The sequence below is a fragment of the Paroedura picta genome, chromosome 2, assembly GCF_049243985.1.
Source record: "Paroedura picta isolate Pp20150507F chromosome 2, Ppicta_v3.0, whole genome shotgun sequence".
In the NCBI taxonomy this organism is placed as follows: Eukaryota; Metazoa; Chordata; class Lepidosauria; order Squamata; family Gekkonidae; genus Paroedura; species Paroedura picta.
In genome coordinates this window covers 381,914-406,022 of record NC_135370.1, presented here as the reverse complement: position 1 = coordinate 406,022, position 24,109 = coordinate 381,914, and the positions used below count along the sequence as shown (strand labels likewise).

At 47.8% G+C, this 24,109-nt stretch overlaps 1 protein-coding gene across 2 annotated transcripts; it reads right to left on the bottom strand.

Moving 5' to 3' along the window:
- Positions 1-866: 866 nt before the first annotated feature.
- Positions 867-24,020, bottom strand: BZW1 (basic leucine zipper and W2 domains 1). 2 transcript variants are annotated; one of them, XM_077319118.1, is made up of 12 exons: positions 23,875-24,020; positions 21,604-21,677; positions 15,318-15,494; positions 14,605-14,699; positions 14,405-14,470; positions 13,673-13,808; positions 12,492-12,601; positions 12,207-12,377; positions 10,620-10,766; positions 9,934-10,072; positions 1,640-1,762; positions 867-1,545 (listed from the first exon to the last, which is right to left on the bottom strand). In XM_077319118.1, exons 2-12 carry the CDS (start codon positions 21,665-21,667, stop codon positions 1,514-1,516), a joined length of 1,260 nt encoding a protein of 419 aa, XP_077175233.1. In that variant the 5' UTR covers positions 21,668-21,677; positions 23,875-24,020; the 3' UTR covers positions 867-1,513. The 2 variants fall into 2 exon arrangements, with proteins under 2 accessions (XP_077175233.1, XP_077175234.1); XM_077319119.1 differs by lacking the exon at positions 23,875-24,020 and adding an exon at positions 23,581-23,694.
- Between the last annotated feature and the right edge of the window lie 89 nt (positions 24,021-24,109).

The following is a 24,109-nucleotide window of genomic DNA, read 5'->3' as shown; positions in this document are numbered from 1 at the left end:
TAAAACAAGCCCAAGCAGATCCCACGAAAGCCCCCAAAATGTCACGCCTGCCTGCCATGTTGTGGTTGAGTTTCTTCAGAGCAGGAAGGAAATGGGCACCAGTAATGAAGAAGGGCTGCTGGTGGTGCTGGGTTTGTCACGTGGCCTGTGGTCCTGCTGGAATTCCGACGGTTGAGGTTTGGTTCAGTTTACATCTGGAGACAGACATTGGGCCACTGGCTGGTCACGGGTGCACTCCTGGCCCCCCACAATGCAGCTTGTGCTTTCCTGCCGCTACCTGGAAGATACCCCTGTCCCTCCAGCAGTGAATGGTTTCAAAGCAGAAGCCACTTGCCAATCAATCTCCTGTATCCTCTTGCTGGTGGCCCTGCCCACTCCACCTGAAATAGGGCTAGTGCCACAGTAAGAGGTAGTGGGCACCACTAGTCCATTTGTGCTTTGGATCTCATGTCTGTCTCCACTGACATAAGCAGTTTGCACAACTGGATTCCCCTCACCACCGCAAGACACCCACAAAACAGTGGGGGAGAAAAGTAGGGAAAGTCACTTCCCACCTGTGAGACCCAATTTTTCTTCTAAATTCACTTCTAGGTCTACTTTCTGCACACTTAGCTAACCACATCCCAACAACCTGCCATCTTTAACCCTTTATTCACTACTCAGCTGCTGAAACTTCGAATTCCCCTTTGTTTCCATTAAGAGGACATGGCCATTCCATGGCCTTAGGTGGACTGCAATCTAGGGAGTTAAAGGACCTCGGGACCTGACAAGCTATTCTCAAGCAAGCCCAACTCACCACTGACGATGATTAAGTATTAAGGATTAATATAATGTGTATGTGAAGTGCTTTGAACATCAAAAGGGGCAAGTGTTTTAATTCTTTAATCTTATTTTGCAGACAAAATAATGACTGATAGGCAGAGTTCATTACTACATTAAAACTGCAAGAATACCAAAACCAGGAAGCTGAAGGCAAACGCATTGTAGCCTGAACTGCAAGGGGCTGATATGGTGAAAATCCTTTTCTCCCCAGGTCTAGTGACTCTCTTCCATTCCAACCCCCACCCCATAAAACCACACATATGGCCTCTTGACTTTGGATACTTGTACAGTTTAATTTGCAAACAGAATTTGTATAAACAAATTCCCACCCACCCCACCCCCAAATTATGTTTACTTGTAAACTTTATAGAAAACCCAGGGATAAAATGAATTCAAATTGTGGAAGGCCTTAAATTATGTTACAATAGAAAATACAGGAGGTAGAATGTAACTGAAAAGATTAATGCAAAGTTAGGATCAAAATTTATAGCTCCTGTAAGCTACTGACACATGGTTTAAAAAACCTAAATTCAGTGTCCTCTAATAACCATAGAAAACACAAAATAAATTTGCCATGAAAGCCCTTATATCATGCTTGATATAGGGAGGTAGGATGCAAGAATCAGAAGGACACGAGACATGACATTTTATCTACAGCTCCTGTTTGCTTTACTGCTGACAGTATGACAATTTAGTCACCTTCTTCCGTTTCAGATTCAGATTCTGGAAGAGAAAAGGCACAGCGTGAGCACATTTCATGCAGCTGCAGTGTAATAAGTGTCAATGTGGTTTTCAAATAATTAATTCTCCTACTTACCTTCCTCAGCGTTCTTGAGCCATTCTACAAACTTTTTCATTTGCTCCAGAAAGACACTCTTTCCCTTTGCGAGGTGTGCGTCTTTATACCACTTGAGGATGGGCTCTTCGCTCAACACCTCCGCTGTCCAAAAGAAGGCATTGAAAATAAACACGAGGCCAAGCTTGGGATAGAAAGGGCTCAACACAAACACTTGCAACAGCTGCCTCCCCACTGCTTGGCTGTAGTTTTGGAAGAGATCCACATGCTGCTACAAGACATCTGTTGTGCAGCTGGTTTGTGCCAGCCTTTCCTTTTATGTAGCTTCAGCTATGTTTTTGAGAACCCAATCAGAGAATCTGTCTTCAGTTTAGAAAATACCAGTAAGGTGTATTTTTCCACTTCAGTTGAACCAAATGCACACTGCTTTACTGCTGACAGTATGACAGTTTAGTCACCTTCTTCCGGTTTTTTTTTGTCTGTTCAGTTGGAAACCATTGCTTCAACAATACAAGTGGAGGGTCCCCCAGTCCCACCAACTCCCACCAACCCCTCCCCCACAAAGGCTGAGGCATTTTGTCAACTATTAAGTTACACCCTGCTTGGCAAAGCGTAGGATGAAATCTCTTCCATAATGAAATGCAAATGCTGCCATTTCAGCGAGCACAAGGAGGATGCCAAAATGGAGCGATTTGTTCCATCCGTGAATGAATCTGAGAGAAAGCCCTGAAGCTGATCTCGAGGGGGCTTCCAACCAGGACCTAGTTCCACCCCCCAAACACATGAGCCTGAAAGAATGGGGACAACAGGAAGAGTCGGTGATCTTTCAAAATGACTCAATGGATGCTTTTCTGCTGCCATGTTCCAGCCATCATAATGGTTTATTTAGCACATCAGAACCTTAAGCTGTGGCAGGAAGCCTAACCCTGGTACTCGTCAGAAGCCTCAAGCTGTACTGCCATGTTAGGACTCCATTCCCTCCTCCAGCTCCGATCTCCTGGGCTAGTGCGGTCCCCTTCGGTTTAAAATGGGGGTGCCTATTAAAACACCTGGTGCCAGTGAATCCGAATCTTGGAGAGTCTCAAAGGGACCTGGGTCAGCCATGACAGTGAAAAAATCCCGGGAAATCGCGGAAGGGTGTTTGCTAGCATTAAATGCCCTCTCAGCTGGCTCAGAATTCTCAATAACAAGACCTCTCAGTAAGACTTCACTTCATTCTCAGCAACAAAAGGCTTTTAAACACTGGGATACTCCGGCATACTCCAGAGGGGTCTGCCCAAGTCAAGGAAGTTGCTGTTACATTAACCAATGCAAGAAGGGCCCCCAAGCTATAAGTTTACTCTCCATCGTGTCTCAGGAGCTAGCTTGATCAGTTTAGCTTAGTTTATTACATTTTTATACCACCACACCCAGGGCAGTCAGCTCGTGGCGGCTCATAATCAATAAAATCATAACACACGTATAAACCACCATAGAACATATACTATAACCCAACTGATTCCAAGATGACAATACAAATTTAATACTCCTCCCCAATGGCTCAGTGCCTGGCATCAACATATTCTGCCGTAACCAGGGGAATAGATTACCCACTTGCTCCGGACCAGGTCTAGCACCTGGCCCTGGAAATCTTATAACCCTGGGCCCTTGGCTGGCCTCAACCAAACACCGGGCGGAAGAGCCCCTTCTTGTAGGCCCTGTGGAACCCAGAGAGCTCTTCTGGGAACTCATTCCACCAGGTAGGGGCCAGGACCTTTTGTCTTGACCCAATCTAATGTCAGGATGGCCCAAATCCCACCTACTACAAAGTAGGGCAAGGTGCCATAGCAAATGGTTGTTCAAATCCTGATCCAGATCAGTGCTGGTCAGAACGAAGCATTGGACTCATCCGAAGGCGGCTTCTCTTCAGTGGGGCGAAGTCATCTATAGCTGGTCAGGTCACGTCTCCGTTTGCTCAGGTAGGGCATTCATATGCACATTTTTCAGAGCCGCTTCCTGAGCCACCTGGGACTGACTGGCCAGTCCTTCCCAAGCCCTGCTGCTCCTGATTGTCCTTCCTTTACATTCCCCATAGAGGGTCTTTCAGAGATATGTCCCGTGGTGTACGGAATTGTGCCCAGGCACCTTGATGTTATGCGGTTGTATGGTTTGTGCAGACATTCATGTCCTTGTGCTGTAGCACACCATTTCACATCACTTCATAACTGCCTTTGCAGTCTTATCTTTTGTTTTGTGTTTTAAGAAAATTTCTGAAATTGTACGTGTTGCACTCGTCAGATGACTTTGCCCCACTTACATGAAGAGTCTTCAGGTGAGTCCAATGCTTTGTTCTCCTTCAGTGGGGCCGAAGTCATCCAGGTGGTTAACTGTACCCTAGCTTCCCACTATGGTAGGTCTACCATCAGATCCAAGTGGTGCGCTCCAACATGTAGCATCTAGTGCTTCCTCTGCTGCTATCTGGTCTATGTGATAGTGCCGAATGATGACCACTGGGACCCTGGTGTCGAAGGCCGCTGATGATGTCACCGATCTAGCAGAATGTCCTGTGATGCCTCCTGGAGGAACTTTGCCTTCGACAGTGAATGCCTTAGCAATGCATCTCTCGACCAAGCCAGCAATAGTGGATAAGGAGACTTTTCCACAGCTCTGATCACTGTGCACCACGAACAGTGCGTCCAACAATTGAAAGTCCACCATACATTTAAAGTATATGTGCAGGCCCTGCACACATCTAAGCCATGGCACTCCTTATCCCATGGGTTTTGAGGCCTGGGACAGAGGGCTGGTAAAACCAAAGGTTGGTCCTGGTGAAAATGGGAATTCACTTTCGGGATGAAGCAGGGATCCGTTCTCAGGGTTACCAAATCCATTTCAAAGGTGCAAAGTTCTTTCCTTGCGTATAGCACTGTGATTTCTGAAATGTGCCAGACCAAAGTAATGGTTAATAGGAATACTACTTTTCACAAACAAATATTGGTCAGCCTTTCTGATGGGTTCAAATGGTGGCATGGTGTGCGCTCAAAGAGCTACAGGGAGTCCATGGATCTTCAGATGACATCTATACAGTTTGGAGAACCACAAAGCCGGTGGGCACTGACACATAAGGGCATCTTGGTCCTGGGCTTGCCTGTGTTGGAAGCAAAATATGAATCTATGGGTTTGGCATTCTTACAAGTGGCCAGAAGGTCTATCACCAGGGTGGTTTGCCTATCCCTGGATGTGTTCTGCCTTCAGGCTCACCAGGTGCCACTCTGCCCAGATCAGCAGACAGTGGGCCTTGAGGTATAGTGAGCAGGAGTATGTCCCATCTTGTCGGTTGATGTGCACTTTCGTAGTCATGTTGTCTATGAGCACCAGGGCACTTCTGCTTTGTAAAATGGTCCAGAAGGCTTGGAGGGGTAAATACATGGCTCTGAGCTGCAGCCAATTTATGCTGCGTTGTGCTTTCCATATAGACCACTGTCCCTGTACCATCTGTCTCTCACAGTGGGCTCCGCAGCCTTGTTGGCTGGCATCTATTATAACCACTATTTGTGGAACCTGAACAACATCCAAGACCTTTCAAAGGTGGCTTGTGTGCATCCACGAGCATAGCCCGGCTTAGAGATTCACAGTAACGCAAAGCCTTTTGTTCCTCCTCTTCGTAATATCGCTCTGAAAGGGTAGAAGCAGCCACTGGAAGGGGTCTGGAGAGGAAACGTGCCCGAAGGACCATGTTCATATCATGAGATCATGTACTGCCACCAAATGCCTCAGGGCTGCGGATTTCTGTCCTATGATTTTTGTAGTCAGACTGGCCAGCTTCTGTTTTTTCTCCACTGGGAAGAAGACCTTCGATGAGCGCCCAGATGAATGAGATCCATCGTGGGTTCCAAGTAGCTCTTGGCTTCGTTGACAAGAAATCTGTGGGTCCATTGCATCACTTGATGGGAAGTAGCCATATCCGTGGTCTACTGTCGAGATAGGGGTAGAGGTGGGCCTGTCTGATGAAGCTTGGCCACCAGTGCCACCATCACTTTGGTGAAAACTCGGGGAGCAGAAAGCAGTCTGAAGGGCAGTGCCATATAATGGAAGTGGTGCCCCTCATGGCAGAACTGGAGGTACTTTCAGGACTCCATGCAAATCAGAACACGGAGGCAAGTCTCCCGTAAATTCAGGGAGGTCAACATATCTGTCGGAGGATCTGCAGTAGAGACTCCATCCAGAATTTCTGTTTTCTTACGCAGAAGTTGAGTGTTTTTAGGTTTAATACCGCTCGACAGTCTCCTGACTTCTTGGGCATGACATAGATGCCTGTAAACCACTGTTCTGCTGGAACCTCCTATATGGCTGAGCAACTAGTTTTCTCCTGTGGGTGGATTTGGGGGTTGGTGAGATTGTGAATCGTGTCAGTGGTCTCTCTGAAAACTTGATTTGAAGTCATTTGAAATGACTTCGAGGACCCACCGATCCGTCACTGAGCAGCTCCATGCCTCCATGGAGAAACGGAGCCTGCCTCCTATCATGCAGTTAGACACCTTGTTTATTGGACTGTTGGCCCTTTTACTGCCTGAATTGCTGTGGTTGTCTTGCTGGGTATCTGTTCAGGTACTTTTGAGTTATGGAACACCCTGAAGTCTCTTGACTCCACATCAAAACCTTTGATAAAACATATGAAATCTGGATCATTCACCTTACTTTTCCACCCAGCAACATTCCAGGAGAAGATCTTGATTGCTGGGAGAGAGGGGTCCTTTAAGAGTCAATCAGTTTCAATTAGCTGCTCAAGAGATTTGTTAGGGTCAAAGAAAACACTGCCATTACCCTTTCCTGGACAATTGTGTCTATGTGCTGTCTCAATATTGTCCCTTTTATGGCAGCTTCCCTCCCCGAGTCGTAAGAGCATTGGTTGGTGGTCCTAGATGTTTATTTCTCTCAGGCGCTGTTTCCATTGGTGAATCCTTGTTATGAGGGGCAATAATAGTCATGGTTAGGCGCATCCATATTTGATGGGTGGGTTGATGGAGTAGATAAGGGAGTTGTGCTGGCTGTGCTTTTCAGTAAGCTGGTTCTCAGGTACTCCAGCCTGTCTGTGATCAGCTGCTGATCCATGGGGGATAAGTCTTTAAAGGAGCCCAACAATTTTCCCTCTAAGATGTCATTATCTGATGAAAGATCCAAGGAGGTCTTTAAACCAGGAGGCACATCTATCCAGCTGATCAGGTCAGTTGAGGCAGTTGGGTTTTTTTCTTTTCTTTCTTTCTTCTTCTCAGAAAAAGGCAAGATGTAAAAACTGTGCTACTGGTTCAATTATATCAGGGTTCTGGGATGTCAAAAGAAACTGAGTCTTTCGTTCATCCGAATGCAGTTCTCTTTTACACAGCAGTGAGTTAAGAAATCTGGCTCGGATCGAAGAATAAAATGGACAATGGAAGAAAACGTGTGTAATTGATTCTATACAGCATTGTCCACAGGAAATGTGGGATCTGTTGAAATCTCCCACGTAGAGCATTAGTTCTAGCTAACATGAATGCTCTATGCTGTTGTGGGATGATTAGATGGTAGAAGGACGCAGCTAGGGGCTGAGAGCTTGGTGAGATCCCCAAGCTCAATGGCAAGCAAACGTTTCTAGCTTTACTGCTAAGTTCCTGCAGTTCTATGTCTAACAGTCTGTGGAGAGCATACTCAATGCACCTGTCAACTGAATCCTCGAGGGTGTTGTCCCCGCCCTTTGTGAGGATGGCCCCGTAGTGTAGAGAGAAAACAGGGGCGTCGACGCGTGGGACCTTCGGGTCCTCCGTTGCCTTGTCAGTTACTGTATATAGTTTCCTTGCGAGGGTTGTGCCTCCTGCCGGAATCGCCCATTCGGGTCTTGATAATGTCACTGAAGCTGACTGGAAAAGGGTCTGCAGTTTGGACCTGAATGGATTTCTTGAAAACTCCCAGGTCCGAACTTGCAAAGGCTGCTGATCTGGGCTTTTCCTGCACATCCATACTGTATTTTAAGGTAGAAATGATCTTGGGTAGCAAACGGGGAATGATTTCTACCTGGAATAGTCAGGTGGACATCTCCATGGGTATGCTGGCCTCTTCGCCTGACAGTTCAACCTCTTCATCTTATATGTTATTCAATGTGGAAGTAAAAGAGTACTCCAGGCACAATCGGGGACTGTTCCTGTGAATGGGTGACCATGAACTGGACCTGGGCCTAGCGTGGCCGCCCCTATTCCGAGGCATCAGATTCACAGGCATATGATCTAATGCACTCCCCACCCCATCTTCTCTGTCCTCCTCCTTGGAGGCAGCATAACAGTCCCGTTCCCCTGATGCACAGTCTGGGAGAGAAGGAGCGCTCATCCTGCACCTCTTGGCCCATAGCTTTCTCCATTGCAGGAAGTCGAACAATAACTGCTTATCCTCCTATTCCTTATTGGACCCTTCCCAGCTGTTCACACTTCTCCCGTCTGGGACCCTGGGCTCCCCACTCCTAGACTGCCTGGGTGAGATTGATTAGCCTCGGGACCCGCTGTGCTTCTCGTGCTCAGCCCGGGATGTATACTGCCTCATGGGTGATGGGGGCTGGAACTACTATGACTGGCTGTTGCCATCTTTCAATGGCAATCTGTGCTGTGGCACAAGGTTGCCGCCATCTTGGAATGGCAGCTGTGGCTATCATAGGGCTGGGAAATTACATCCCCAGGATTCGGGCTAGCCCTCCCCACATTGATCCAGTGCGAGTCCCAGGATACTGGCGTTGGATGCTTACTGGCAGGGCCCACTGGCCCTAGGAGACTCCCATGGAGGCGGCTGGTCTGATCTGCCATGTCTGTGCATACTGGCAAGCCTGGGGGGTGCTCTGGGGTGTGCCAAGCCGCCTGCAGAGTTGGCTGGCCCCCTCGTCATGTTTCTTGTGAGGTGCCATCACTGCTGTCTTCTTCTGGCAGGAGCTAGAGACCTTTGGGCCTGCTCCACTGCTGTTGCCTCTCAGAGTGCATTTCTGCTTGAGTCCAGCTGAGCACTCCAAGTCTGGAGAAAGCTACGCCGCCACAAGGAGTCTACGTTCAGGGCTCTGAAATGCACCTCGGGGGCCACAGCAATCCTTGAGGTCCCTCCCTTCTTCGTCGGGGAGAGGGATGACCCAGTTATAGGTGAGTCTGTGGCTGAAGTCATGCCTGACATCTTCTGGAACATAGGTTATCAGTCTGATGTCCTTGTGCAAGTCGAATCTGGAGTGTGTCTGAATGACTTCTCTCCTTTCTTATTGGAATTTTAAAGTTTTTAAGGTATTCCTTTAGTGGGCTGAAATCAGGTTTTGAAGTCTCCTACCTGAGCAACAGGGCAAGTTACGCTGCTGGCCAGTCTGCCCAGGTCGCTCAGGAAGCAGCTCTGAAAAAATTTGCAAATGAATGCCCTACCGGAGCAAGCAGAGGCATGACCTGACCCATCTGGATGACTTTGGCCCCACTGAAGGAGAACTCTGGTTTCTTGCCAAGAATCCATACTACACCTTTAAGGGCTTTTCTCCCTTGCTTAGCTGATTCCTCGCTCTGGTTCTTGGACCTCAGCTGTATCTGCTCCTGGACTTTTCCAGACTTCAAGTCCAGGATTTCAAGTCATATGTCCCTTCTCTAAAACTTCCTCATTTCCTCCTTTTATATGCATGCCTTTTTGCTGGTGTGCGTGTGCACACGTGAAGTTACTTACGGAATTTTCAGGTGCCCAATGTAGGTTCTTTACATTTTTATTTATTTTATATCTTGCATACAATATAATTAAATTATTTATGCTTACAATCACCCTTTCTCACTCTTCAAGACTGACCCTGATATACAAAAAACACAAAAAGGCTTGTGGTATTCCCTCGGAAACCCTTATTAAAGCTATAATTTCCCCTTCTCCTAGCGTGGTTTGGGTCAGTGGTCCCCAACCCCCGGTCCGGGGACCGGTACCGGTCCGTGGATCGTTCGGTACCGGGCCGCGGCTCCTCTTCGTTCACCTCCCTGGCTGCGGCCTCAGAGGCTGCCCTGCAACTCTGCCGCCGGCTCACCTTTGCTGCTCTCCAGCGTCTGCCAGGGCTGGGGCTCCCCCTCGGTGTGGCACTGTGCAGCTGCTGCTGGCAGCGCCCTCCAGCGGGTGGTGGGAAGTCAGGGGCGCCGGCAGGAAAGCAAGCGGAGCAGGGGCTCAGGCGGCAGCAACATCCCTTGGCAAAAGACCACCCCCTCCCCCGGGCCTCAGTAAAATTGTCAAGCATTGACCGGTCCCCGGTGATAAAAAGGTTGGGGACCACTGGTTTGGGTAACACTCCCTCTATGAGTTTAAATCATGCTCACAATTACCTTTGTAGAACAGCACCACTATTTTCTGGAAGGCCTTCATGAAATGGATGTTATCATAACAGTACTCCTGAATCTTGAGCAACAGTGTCAGTTCAGACTGACCTTGGGTTGTAAAGGCAGCAAGGAGAGGGCTGTATTGCTGTGGAGAGAGGCGACAGTCACATTCTCCACATATGGGAAAAGCAGGACATTCAAAGCTTGGTCAAGAAAAGGAGACTTTTACACCCCATTTTTCTCTACCCTAGGGAGTCTCAAAGCAGCTTCCCATAAAGTAGGCGGGGCTGAGAGAGTTCTGCGGAAACAGTAACTGAGCTGAGAACACCCAGCAGGTTTCATGTGGAGGAAGAACGGGGAATAAAAGCCAGGTCTCTAGCTTAGCATCGGCCACTCTTATCCACAACCCCATGCTGGCTCTCAAGCAGCTTTCTGTAGCATACCTGGGGAGCCTGGACAATTATGAGCTTTGCTGTTGAAAGATTAACTCTTACACAGAGTGTAAGGCCGTCAGAAGGGACGGCCAGCTGTTACAGCAGCTCCCAAATGGAATGAGTCTGTAGGGGGTGGCCAGAAGGGACGGCCAGCACCATAAGAAGGGGGTGCATCAGATTCTGCAAAGGTTCAAGAGCTCAACTTTGCTTATAAAGACTACTTGTGGTTTAGGATTTACTTAAGCCATGCACAAATACCTTCAAGTGCTTGATGGCTTGTTCTGCTACGAGCTCCTCCTTTTTATTCCACTCCACGGTGCTCATCACACTGGACCAGATGATGCCGATCACAGTCTGTTCCGATATGTTGTTTTTCTTCATCTCTTCCTTGACATACAAGATGATCTGAATAGACAGAATTTCGGGGAGTTACCCACCATTTTCTCTCCTTGTCAGGACAAGCTTTGCTTAGAACCTTTTTCAAGCACAGCTAACCTGAAGCCTGAATACGTATGAAAATACTCCTGTTTTACAGAAGTCACAAGGCTACACTGATCTGGCGCCACACTTGGGCACCTGTTGGGAAGAGCTGCTTGAAGAATGCAGCTGCAGTACTCAGGGCTAAAGTTGTGATTTGACACTGTTCCCTGTTGTTCTTTCCTTGTGACGCACACACACATAGATCATCATGCAGCCTTATCATCAGTGTAGCCAACTTGGATTCTTCTCCACCACTTCTCAAGACTATTTGACCAAGACTGTATATATTTCCCTATAGAAAGCACACTCACTACTGCATCAGGATCCTATTTTTACGCCAACACAATACGTCATGCTGCCCTGGAGAAAAGCTACCCCCAGGGCAGTTTGGGGCAGGAGCATTCCAAACATGGCTAAACAGGAGCACCAAGGACACCACTGGAGCTTAGTGGGTCCTTGTGATCTTTCAGGGATCACCACTTAAGACGTTCCACCCAAGGCCCCCCACTCTCTCAGAATAACACATTTCCCAGGACAGTTTAGAGCAGGGGTAGTCAACCTGTGGCCCTCCAGATGTTCATGGACTACAATTCCCATGAGCCCGCCAGCAAATGCTGGCAGGGGCTCATGGGAATTGTAGTCCATGAACATCTGAAGGGCCACAGGTTGACTACCCCTGGTTTAGAGCATCAACCCCATCTAGGTCACCTGGCATTCCTTGAAGGAAGGGTGGAATGGAGATCATAAAATACAACATTACGCTACTCCCTTTGCAAAGTGGAGGTTACTGTCTATTGGTGCCCCTTAAAAACCAATGAACATGTAAGCAGGATTTTTCAAAATCCCTAGAAGGTATATCAAGGTCCACTGCAGAAGTTTCATAATCCCAGGCAATTCCAAACCTGCCTTGGTAAAACGTCAACTGTACGTATCAAAATGTCTCTGTAATTAGCCAAACACAGGTGGCAATTTAAGGACTGACCAAATGCATCATTCTTTTAAGAGTGTCTGTTTTGCACTATAAAACATCTATGAATCCATTTTTGAATCAACATCTGTTTAATTATGCCCACTACCAACAAGTAAAATCATAGCCACGAAGACTGACGATGCCACTGCCAGCTAGTTCACAACAGGTGTGAGAATGTAGGAGCTAGAGGGATGGCAAAGGCAGGTCCTTCTGCAGGGGTAACTGCATCATCAGGCAGCAGAACGCCAGTCTACACTCACTGACATGTCGTGTTTCTACATCTCCGGAAGTTCTGCCACTTCAAAACGCCATTATTAAGCATAGTTAATAATATACTTCTGGAGCAGCCAGAAATTTCACATGCTAGGGCAGGAAAGTAGGCAAGTTGTACCCACATCCTTAAATGGATCCCCACGAGACATCTGCTCTTGAAGTTCTTTCTGCAGCTCTTTACGAGCCCCAATGCTTTGCTGGTTCCGGACGTATTCAGAAAGCTCCTTCAGTCCAGCATCCGTGAAGTATTTTGTGAAGTGTTCAAGGCTTTGTTTATTGGCTGGGAAAAGTTCCTGAAATATATAGAGCGGTTCACTGCAGACCACCATTGAAAAATTCATTCAAAGCAGTTCTGCTTTCAGCATCAAGGGAGCCAAGAAGCAGGATCCAAGAAGCAAGAGACTTACCATCAGCCTGTTGTCCATGTTGACCTTGCGGAGGCTAGCAGCCACTGCGTTGATATCTTTTTCATTGATCCATGATTTGAACAGCTTTACAGCAAAGGCTGCTGAAACACCTGCGTGAGAGGTTGGGTGGGTTACTCAACTCAGTCCTAGTCTTTGTGGCATGCTTCAAAAGCCCCTTCCCACACAGCTACAAGTGATCTAGAGGCCGGGGCTTCTTTGTTACGCACATGCACTTGCCTGATCAAAGGTCACTGAGAGTCTTGGACATCAAGAGCACACTGGGCAGAGATCCCACTGAGGAGCTTCCGCTTTGTTATCAAAATCAGTGGAAAATCTGCTGTCAGGCATGGATTTCGTCAAACTAGGCACTCGTTTTTCTTTTTAAAGCGCCTAAACTTCCAAGGGCCTTGATATGACCATACTGGAAACCACAGCTGTGAGTCATTGGGAAAGGGCTTTCATACTGTATTATCGCCCTCTCAATTGTATTTTGGGGGTATTAATGATTGTATTATGAGCTATTTTGAATTGATGTTTTATTGTGAACTGCCGCAAGCCGGCTTGCTGGGAGCAGCAGTATATAAATCTAACTAATAAATAATAATAAATTTATAAACTAAATTCTGGCCAGCAAATAAAGACTAAGATACTATAGTTCAACCTTTCTCACCTTTTTTTACCATTAAGAAACCGCTGAAACATTCTTCAGGCTTCGAGAACCTCCAGAAATGGCGCAATTCAGCAGAATATGGCTGGGAAGCAGAGTTGTACACACGCTCACCCGAGCCCCCTCCTCTTCCCACCCTCTCCGGGCCCATCACTGGCCATTGGGGGCTATAGGTCGACATGACTATATATGTCAATAACACCAGATAAATGTTTAACAAATATAGAGAGAGAGACACACACTAATTAACTCCCACTTATTCAGGAAACCCTTCCAGGGTTGTCAAGAAGCCTCAGGGTTGTCACAAACCCTGCTGTAGTTATTCACCCCTAAGTGATGCAGACTGCTGCAGCAATCGAATGCCAGTCTCTTTTATGCTATGCTGTTTTAATCTTACCCAAGATCCAGCTTAACCAGCCAAAGATCATGGAGAATTGAACATATTACAAGAGGCATAATCAACAAGCCTCTCTCAAGGAACATCCCCTTGTATTCCCCAGGGATCCTGAATTACCTTCTTTGACAAGATTCTCATTGTATAAACTGTTGAGAATTGAAGCATTAAGTGTTCCATTGGCCAAAAGAATACCCGTCAGCATGGCCAGCTTGTTCCGCTCAGACTCTGAAAAACCTTTCAAGAATAGCAGCAACTGCAAGAGGAAAGATGGCTGAGTCAATATTTCCAAATGTGCAAGGCACTAAAACCGTTTGGCAATGCTACCATGGAAGCAAGGGAATACCAACCCTTTCTCACAGGGTAGTTCATTAAGCAGTCTGTGCCAGGCATTTATTTATTTCTTTAATCAGATTTCTATATCGCCCTCCTGTACAGTTCAGAGCGGTTCACACAAAACATTGCAGGGGTAATACATCGAACAATATAACACAGTCATCGATAATGTATCAACAATCTAACTATGGCTTCAAATAAACGATAACTTAGACAAACCCCCAAGGGGGTCGGGCTGCTTCAAGTCATGGAGGGGGTGTCTGAGGGCAGACCAGCAGATGTTGTTGGGTCGGTCGGACTCAAGAAAACGCGTGGTGGAAGAGCTCCCTTTTGCAAACCCTGCAGAATTGTGGGAGTTCAGGCAGGGCCTTGATCTCTTCAGGGGGCTCGTTCCACCAGGTGGGGCCCAGGACAGAAAAAGCTCTGGTCATTTCCTACTAAAAATACCCCTGTCCAGGCAACCTAATTTCCCAGATCTGCAATGCAGTAATCTCATTATTTCAAGTTACAGCCCACCTTTTTGACTTCATCCTCAAAGCCTTTTTCCAGGTATTTGTAACGCCTGATCAGCTTGTTAAAGACCTACAAAACAAAACTGGAAGTTACACTATAGAACGGCACTGAAACAAATGCTCCAATTTTTCAGTCTTGCCTTCAGATGGCACTATACGGATCAAGAGGTGAAATAAAAGCCAGTTTGTGTGTTCAAAACTAACCTGAGCAAATGCTTGCATCGTTTCTAGGTCTTCCTGGGCTGCAAAGACACAGACATCTGTGTGCATCATGTCATCTGCCAGTGTACCACCTGGGGCTATTAAGAGACAGATATTAATTTATTCTCAAATTTGTACTTTGCCCTTCCACAAAGGCTCAAGGCAGCTCACTGCATCCTATTAACATATATAACATTACTATATACCCATACACACTCACACATTTTAAAACAAGTCCAATTAAATTTAGGCTATAAAAAAATCAGTTCAGTGAGCAAGACTACTAAATACTGTTCAGAATGCTTCAGCTTCACAGAACAAAAGTTGCTTACATGAAGAGTTAACTTGGGGGCAAATAAACCTTTCTTAGCTTTTAGTCAACATCAAAGAGTAAAACAACATCTGCTCAAAGTGCCACTGAGTATTTGAAAGGTTTGATCCCAAAGGGCATCACGGGCTTCTTGTACAGCATATTTTGTGAAAATGGATTCAGGTGGGGTGGGTAGGCAGGCTGGTCTGAAGCAGCAGCTGAACAAAGCTTATACCCAGAATAAAATCCCGTCAGTCTTAAAGGTGTCACTGGACTCAAACTTTGTTCAGTGTATTATTTTCATATACTTGCTAAATGTCAATATGCTCTAAGAATAGTGCCACAGAGGAAATTTTAACATAGATGTTTAACCGCCGGTGAGGAGGCCTGGTCTGAGAACACTTACCCAGCATTCCGCCGGCCACCAGAATGTCGAAGAGTGTCTCTGCATAGCGGCGATAATCAAGCTTTGCTCCAGAAGCATCAAGAAATTTGGCTACAGCTTCCAAGTCACTGCCAGTTTCATTCAAACCTTGAATAATACAGTCCTGAAACTGAGTGGGGTCAAACCTCTCTTTTTCATCTGCAAAGATACAGATAGAAAATAATGCTGGGTTAGATCTGACGAACCAAAGCTGCCTTTCGGCCCCACCTTCCCCCAGCAGCCCATCACGGCCCAAGAGATTCTTCAGGCTGAAGAGAAAGAGATGATACGAAAGCTTCTCTATTCCCCAGGGGCAGATTTTCAGGGGAAGGTGTGGAAAGCCTCTACCCTTGAGCTCCTCCCAATCACAGAGTGTAAGGCCCAAACAACTATATGTAAAAGGACCCCCTGACACTTGAAGACAATGTCACAATACCACATAGCTACTTATCATTTACTTTTCTTTTTTTTAAAGATTTATAGGCCACCTCTCTTGAACCTGTCATCTTGGGGTGGTATACAGCAGTAAATAAAACCAATAAAACACAGTAAAATAAAATTTAAAACTACTAAAGCTAACAATACACATCCTGTGCCGAGTCGCTGCTTATCAGTTCCCCATAAGAAGATGTAGGACTGCTAGGGGAGGCCCATATGATGTACTGGCCTCAACCTGGTGGAAGAGCTCCGTCTTTGGCGCTGGGGACAACCAGTAGGTGGAGCTGTAGCTGACAATATTCTCCAGGGCCATATTCAGACAGGTGGACCCTCAGATACGCAGATCCCAGATTGTGAATGGCCTTAAAAGTTAGCACTGAAATCTTGAACCAAATTCAGAGGTCCACTGGGAACCAATGTAATTGCTGCAGGACTGGTCTTGTGTGTCCTCTACTGTGTCCTGGGGAGGACTTGCCAGCCTGGTGTAGGAGTGCGGACTTCTATATCTGGCAATCCACGCTCCCCCACATGCAGCCAGCTGGGTGACGTTTGGGCTCGCCACAGGATTGATAAAGCTGTTCCGACCAAGCAGTAATCAAAGGGCTCTCTCAGTCTCCCCTCCCTCACAGGGTGTCTGTTGTGGGGAGAGGAAAGAGAAGGCTGCTTTGAGACTCCTCTGGCTAGAGAAAAGCAGCATGTAACAAGCAACTCTTCTTTTTCTACTACTACTACTTAATACTTATAAACTAGTAGAGCCAAATGGGTTAGAGCAGTGGTCCCCAACCTTTTTATCACCAGGGACCGGTCAACGCTTAACAATTTTACTGAGGCCCGGGGGGAATAGTCTTTTGCTGAGGGATGTTGCTGCCACCACCTGAGCCCCTGCTCCACTTGCTTTCCCGCTGGGACCCCTGACTTCCCGCTGCCCGTTGGGGGCACTGCCAGCAGCAGCTGCACAGTGCCACGCTGAGGGGGAGCCCCAGCCATGGCGGCCACCGGAGAGCACCAAAGGCGAGCCAGCGGCAGAGTGGCAGGGCAGTCCCCGAGGCAGCAGCTGGGGAGGAGGATGAGGAGGAGCCGCGGCCCGGTACTGACTGATTCACAGACCGGTCCCGGTCCCCGGACCGGGGGTTGGAGACCACTGGGTTAGAGAACAGAACTTTTATTCTTGGAAGCATCGCTGGAAAGTGACATGATCAGAAATAGGAGTACGAAGTTGGGCACATAAGCTGTTTGGTTATAAATGATGATGAGCAACTGAAAGCCAGTGTGCTGCAGTAGTCAGAGTGTTTGTTTAGCAAGGAGACTTTGGATCAGCCACTGCCAGTCTCACCTACCTCACAGGATTGTCATTGTGAGAATAAAATGGAGATGGGGAAAATGTTATAAGCCACTCTGAGTACCACAGGGCTGGGGGGTTGTAAGCGGGGAATAAATCAGCAAGCCCTCAGCAAGGGCTGAGGACGGGCACACCTTGAGGAAACAGGGCTCCCACTCCCTCTTTCCCAGCATGTTGGACTCATCACATGAGCCCTAACCATGATAAAGTTTCCAGTAGCACAAAGCAACATCCAATCAAACAGTTATACAATGTCACCCAACAAACTGCTCAGTCAGGGAACCTGTTAACAGCTGCTGTTCAGTGTGTGCTGGAGGCAAAAGGAGCAAAGAACAGCCAGAAAAATAGTGAGCATGCTCTGAACCTGGCATGCTCTGAAGCCATTGCAGTCACCTCATTTCAATTTTAAGGAGCCTGGCAAATTGGTTAGCAGAAAGGGCCTGTAAGACAGAGCTCTTCCACCAAGCTGATAGTTGAGGCCAACAATGAGGGCATCTTACTCACCCGCATTCTTCTCCCCCCCTCCCATTATGGGACTAGTAGTTTTAATTTGTAACTGATCTATATTATCTGTCATTTAATCCTACTGATTTCTACTGCAGTAGTGTATTTTTGGCTTTTATACTGTTGTCTTATTAACTGAATGTCGTACACCACCCTGAGTATTAAATCACAAGGGAATGGTATAGAAGTCTCAGAATAAATAAATCTAGGGACCACATTTATTTTGGCACTGACACACATTGCTCCTACATGGCATAGTGTTGTTGATTTTAACTTTCTGTGTTAGTTGTATTTTATACATGTAAACCGCCCTCAGACGGGTCAATAGGGGTGGTCTAGAAATGTAAATAAAATCATTAACAAAAGTTTTCAGCCAAGATTCCATTCACACCAAGTCTACATTTTTTGCTGGATTCATTTGACCAAGCATCCTGGTGCCTGGCTTACTTGAGCTAAGCAGGTATATAAAATGGCATTGGAGAGTGACCTTCAGTTCCAAGATAGAAGAACATAGACAGAAATAAATACATGTGGCTGTATTCAATGATTCTACCATGAGAACACCCCATTTTACTGCTCTAATTCGCAAATAAATTCCACTGAAACAAGCAGCACTTGTTTGCAAGGATTAGGTTTAAGCCTTTGGTGGAAGTCTTGCCTGATTAACTTAATGTAATGAGCAGGCGTGGCCTGGCAACCAGCTCATCAGGATTATGTCAGGATGCCTCCAAGCTCCCATGCCAGGCATGAAGAGCAAGTTGACTGCAGATCTGCTCTCAATTCTGACAACCATTTCTGTCTAACCTATTTGTTTGGATTCTACAACCTTCATCCAGAAAATTCTCTTGTCACAAAATTAAGTCAAAAATGTTTTGTTGTAAAAGTTGCTGTGATTAGAAACAGACCCTGTATAGCAGTGGTCCCCAACCTACGGGCCGTGGCCCGGTGCCGGGCTGCGAAGGCCATGGCGCCGGGCCACGGCTCCCTCTCCCCGCAGTAAAAAACTTCCCAGGCCGCAAGCTTGCGGCCCGGGAAACTTCTTACTGCAGGAGGGCGGGGAGAGGGAATCAGGGCCGGGCCGCGTGGCCCGCGGGCGCGGCCCGATGCCCTGCCAGTCCCCAGCCTCAGAAAGGTTGGGGACCACTGCTGTATAGCAATGCCAAGCCAGCTATTTTGTATCATGAAGTGCTAACACATACTTTATCAAGAAACTACAGGAAGTTCTAAGGCCAAGGCAAATGAAAACTTCATTCAAACATGCCTTTGAAGAGTGAAATTTCACTCTAGGACCCAAGAAACTTAAGTTACAACTACCTTTGTGCTTAATTCAACACTTATTTTGATCTCTGCTGAAGTGAGAAACTTTAATACATCCTTAACAAAATTACTACTTAAGAGCCAGTTTGGTGCAGTGTTGAAAAGCGGCGGCCTCTAATCTGGGAAGCTTGGTTTGATTCCCCACTCTTCCACATGCAGCCAGATGAGTGACCTTGGGCCAGGCACAGTTCCCTCAGAGCTCTCTCAGCCCCACTTACCTCACAGGATGTTTGTGGTGGGGAGAAGAGAAACGTATTTGTAAGCTGCTTTGAGAGTTCTTCAAATGTGAAATGTGCGGTACAAAAAATAGCTCCTCCTCTTAGATTCATGTTCCCGTGTGATCCTGTATGCTACACAGTCAACCTAGCTACCTCCATCATCATAGGATGTGCCCCATGCGGTTCTTCGCAGTGCTGTGCTTTGAAAGCTTGGAGTGAAACTGCACCCCCACACCCTCATTAGGGAATTGTGATCCATGGATACAAATGGGACCTTCATCTTCTTTACTACTGAGGAATTCACTCCACGCTTGTCCCCCATTCTGCAGTTCACACTGTACTTCACATGACTCCCATCTCTCCCCGTGGACTTTCCTTGATGATAAAATCCACCGCGCTTTTACCAGGTGGAATGGAGTCCAAGGAGGTGGGTAATGTTGTTCACTGCTTTCTTCCAGTTGCTACAACTTGCTTAAGACCTTAGCCAATCCTCTCCTTGCCTGAAAGCACTTTACAAAGGTGGAAAGAAGAGTGTACTGCCTTTGAAAACAGGCCAGAAGCTTCAGCTGGTCCAAACTACCAGGAGCATGATATAGAATAGTTGGTTCTTATATGCCGCTTTTCACTATCCAGAGGAGTCTCAAAGTGGCTTCCATTCGCCTTCCCCTCCTCTCCCCACAACAGACACCCTGTAAGGAAGGTGAGGCTGACAGAGCCCTGATATTCCTGCTCGGTCAGAACAGCTTTATGAGTGCTGTCACAAGTTTAAGGTCACCCAGCTGGTTGCATGTGGGGGGGGGGGGGAATCAAACCTGGCTCACCAGATTAGAAGTCTGCACCTCTAACCACGGCACCAAGCTGTCTCTCAAGGGATCATCTCACCCCTTTGCTGAAAGATCAACACTGGATGCCCACTGGTTTCTGGCCACAATTTGAAGTGCTGGCTATTATCTCAAAGGCTCTATTAGGTTACTTGAAGAACTGTCACCTCCCAGGCTATCCAGCCCATCAGTCCTGCTCCATCCTCTTGCCTGCAGAGGTAAGGTGGATGGCTACCAGAGATGAGGTTTCTTCAGTGGTGGCATCCTGCTTCCCTTGAGGGTCACCTGGGACAGATGGCACTCTTAAGAACCAGACAGAAGCGCCCTTTCCTACCCAGGTTTTTAAATGATGGGTTAATCTTTTACATTGTTTTGGTCATCTTCTCTAGTCTGTTTTGTGCATCTTTTCATAAGCTATAAGCTATTAAATGTTGTACCTTTGCTCTGACATTTCTCCTGTGCACTGTTAATATTTTTTTCACCTGTTTGGGCCCGTTAATTAAGCCTTGCTTGTAAACCACTATGAGCAGGTTTCCTGCAGAGTAGCAAAGAGCTTGGAAAAACCATAAATGAAGGGTGACATGATAGAGGTTGACCAAATTATACATGGGATAGAGAAGATACAGAAAAGAGGGCTTTTCTCCGTTTCTCATGATACAAAAACTCATAGGCATTCAATGAAATTAAGGAACAGATAAAAGGAAGGACTAACATGTAGAATACCCAGCCACAGGGAATGGTGGTGGCTACAAGCACAGAAAGCATCCAAAGGGGACTGGATAGACATCTAGGACAGAGGCCCATCTGTGGCTCTTAACCAGAACGAATAGAGGGAACACTCTCTCTGGGGCAATGATGCTCAGTATTCTTGTGTGCCTGGGGGGCAAGAATAGAAGAAGAGTTGGTCCTTATATTCCGCTTTTCCCTACCTGAAGGAGGCTCAAAGCGGCTTACGTCACCTTCCCTTCCTCTCCCCACAACAGACACCCTGTGAGGGAGGGGAGGCTGAGAGAGCCCTGATATTCCTGCTCGGTCAAAACAGTTTTATCAGCGCTGCGAGCCCAAGGTCACCCAGCTGGCTGCATGTGGGGGAGTGCAGAATCAAACCCGGCATGCCAGATTAGAAGTCCACACGCCTAACCACTACACCAAACTAGGCTTCTGGAGTTCTGGCCTCACTGGTGTACCTCCTGATAGTATCTGGGGTTTGGCCACTGTGTAACACAGAGGACTGTGTGGGTTATTGGCTTCTCTAATGTTCTTAAATGTTCTAAAACAAAGCCATCCATGTTATTTTCACCAAAATGAACAAAATCAGTGAATCCATGTTTGTGTTAGATTAATACGTGAAACAATACTCAAAGAATGAGATTGATTAAAAGCCTCTTTATTGAGACAGGAGAAAATAAGCTTAATTTGTCTATTAACAATATTTTAGGGGGAAGTACCGTTATTGCAAAAGGAAGAATCTCACTGTATGCCTCTCCAGTGAGATATCAGTGCAGCATTCTATGTTTAACAGGATGTGTTCATTCACTAGCATCATATCCAAACTGCCACAGACTTTAATATATCCACTTGTAATAGATAAATAAACCCTTTCAAATAAATAGATGTGTGGCTAGGCTTACCTCTTTTCCTAGTTTTAAAACGCTGGCCTGATAGCGTTGGCTTTTGCTGCTTTTGATTATTCATAAAAGACACCCTGTGGAAAGAAACAAATTCAAGGATTTTCAGTTAGTCAACTCTTAGAGATTAGGAAAAAAATCACCATCAGCCACAGCTAACTACTGAGATGTAGTTTTAGACCTACATCACAATTCTTTCCCATGGCACAAGTATAATATAACAAGCTAGAAACCAAGTGTTAAGTAGCCAGGCTTACATGAGCACATCAGCCAGAAGGCAAGCCAGCTCATCTGCCTACACGGGTCATATTAAGTAAGTTCATTACTGCATGTAGAATGAGGACCTGCACAGTCAGAGAGGCCTTGAGTTAAACACTCCATGCTGGTGGGGGGGGGGGGGAGAGAACACATTTGGAAGATCACATCCTCATTTTGACTTGTTTGGGAAGGAGCCAGTCAGGGTGCTTAAGAGATACCTAAAAGGCAAAGCTGACAAGTATTTCATGTTGTGGGATTTAACAGGCAAAAGAGTTCTGCAATATTCCTCTAGCTCAGTGGTTCTCAACCTGGGGGTCGGGACAGGGCAAGCAGCTTGGGGGGGGGTGCCATCCACAGAACAACCTTGTGGGGTAGATTGAGATAGAGTGTTTGTCTGTCATGAGCAGCAGAAAAGAGCGAGATCAGCATGGTGGGACAAGAGGCATGAATCTTGGATCTTCACACCATTGGTCAGTTTCAGTTTAATTTCTGTGAAAGAACCCTTGCATGATTTTATGGTTGGGGGTCACAACATGAGGAACTGTTTTAAAAAGTCGCGGCATTAGGAAGGTTGAGAACCACTGCTCTAGCTGGTTCTCCAACTACCTTAAATATCTCTTGAAGCCAAAGTTTACTGTCAACAGCAAGTATATGTCCACTTTCCTGAATTATGTGGCAGGTGCCAAGCTGGGGAAGAGTCCCTCAGGATATATGGCAAAGACCAAGACTGCAGTAGAAAGTCAGCTACTCACTAGGCCTTGTGTATACAATATGGACCATTTTTTTACTTTATAATCTGCCTTTGAAGTGTTACATCTCACTATACTAGTGTTTTCTGGGCAGACACCTCCATTGGGTAGGTATGGCTTTTTGTATGTTGCCTAGGCCGTAGCACATTTTGGGTTCTAAGTGGAAAGGACTGGCAATCTGATATAAAGAATTAAATCAAAGAAATCCTTGGGATGAGAAAATCTGAGAATGCCTGCGACAGCCTCTCTCTTAACGTGCTGGATTTATACCACCGGGATCACCCCAATGCCTGTCTAAAAGTACCACTGCCTCCAGGTAACTGCCATGGCCAGGGCAAGTCAGTTCAAGGCCAAACTGAGAAATTTAAATCAGGGGAACAAAAGGAGGAAGGCCAGCGGCACTGACGCATTCCTACAGGAGGGAAAAAAAAAAAAAGAGGCCGGTGTAATAAAGCGAAGGCTATGCTGCCGCGGACAACAATCAGAGCAGCTAAACAGCCGCATGGCCCCAAGGGTGAGGAGCCCGGTCGAAGGTTGGCGACTGTAACCAGGACCCCACGGAGGGCTCACCACCGCACACCCAGCCCGAGCCCGGAGGAAAGAGGACCACGCGGGGCGGGAGGGGCGGGCAGGCGCCCGAGAGGCCCCGGCTCGTCCTTGGCGGCGCCCGAGGCCAGACTGCGGCACCGCAGGGCCTCTCCCACGGCCTCCGCCTCTCCTCCGCCGCAGCCACCAGCCGGCCCGGCCCACGCCGAGCGCCGCGGCGGGCAAGAGGAGGAGGAGGAGGAGGAGGGAGGGGGGGGGGATCCTGGAAGGAGGCCGATCGCGCCAACCCCCCCCCCCCCCAAGCCCGCCTTACATAAGCGGCCTGCCCCGAGGAGGGGGGGCAGGAGGAAGACGCGCCTCCCCGCTCCCTCCCCTCTCCCCCCCCCGCAGTCTCCGCCCCCCGCGCGAGGCCCCCCCCCAGACCCACCGAGCCCCCCAGGCGGAGGCGGCGGCCAGGGCAGGAGGTGGAAGGCGGGTCGAGGGGTCGGGAGGTCTCCTGCCAGCGCCGCCTCCGCTAGGCCCGAGTGCCCCCCCCCGCCTCCCTCCTTCCCTCCCTCCGCGGCGTCGCCGCCCAACGGAGGCCGCGGCTTTGTTACCCGCCAGGCCGCGCGCCCGACGCTGAGGGGGAGGGGGGGAGGAGGCAGGCCGGCCCGCCCGCCCCGAGGGCCTCTCTCCCGCCGCCGCCGCCCCCGGGCCCCTGCCCGCCCTCCGGAACGCTCACCGATTTTTAAGGCAGGAAAGGAACGTCCAAGGAACACGAGCGTTAACTGGCCGGCGCGAGGAGGACTGAGGGGGAGCGAGCGAGAGAGAGAGAGAGAGCGCGAGGAGGCGGACAGGCTCCGCCCACTCCCGGACCGGAAACCACGCGAGATCTCAGCGGGAGAAACCACTTCCAGCGCGCTCGGGCAGAAAGGAAAGGGGGGGGCAACAGTCGCCGCGGCGGCCCTGCTGTGAGG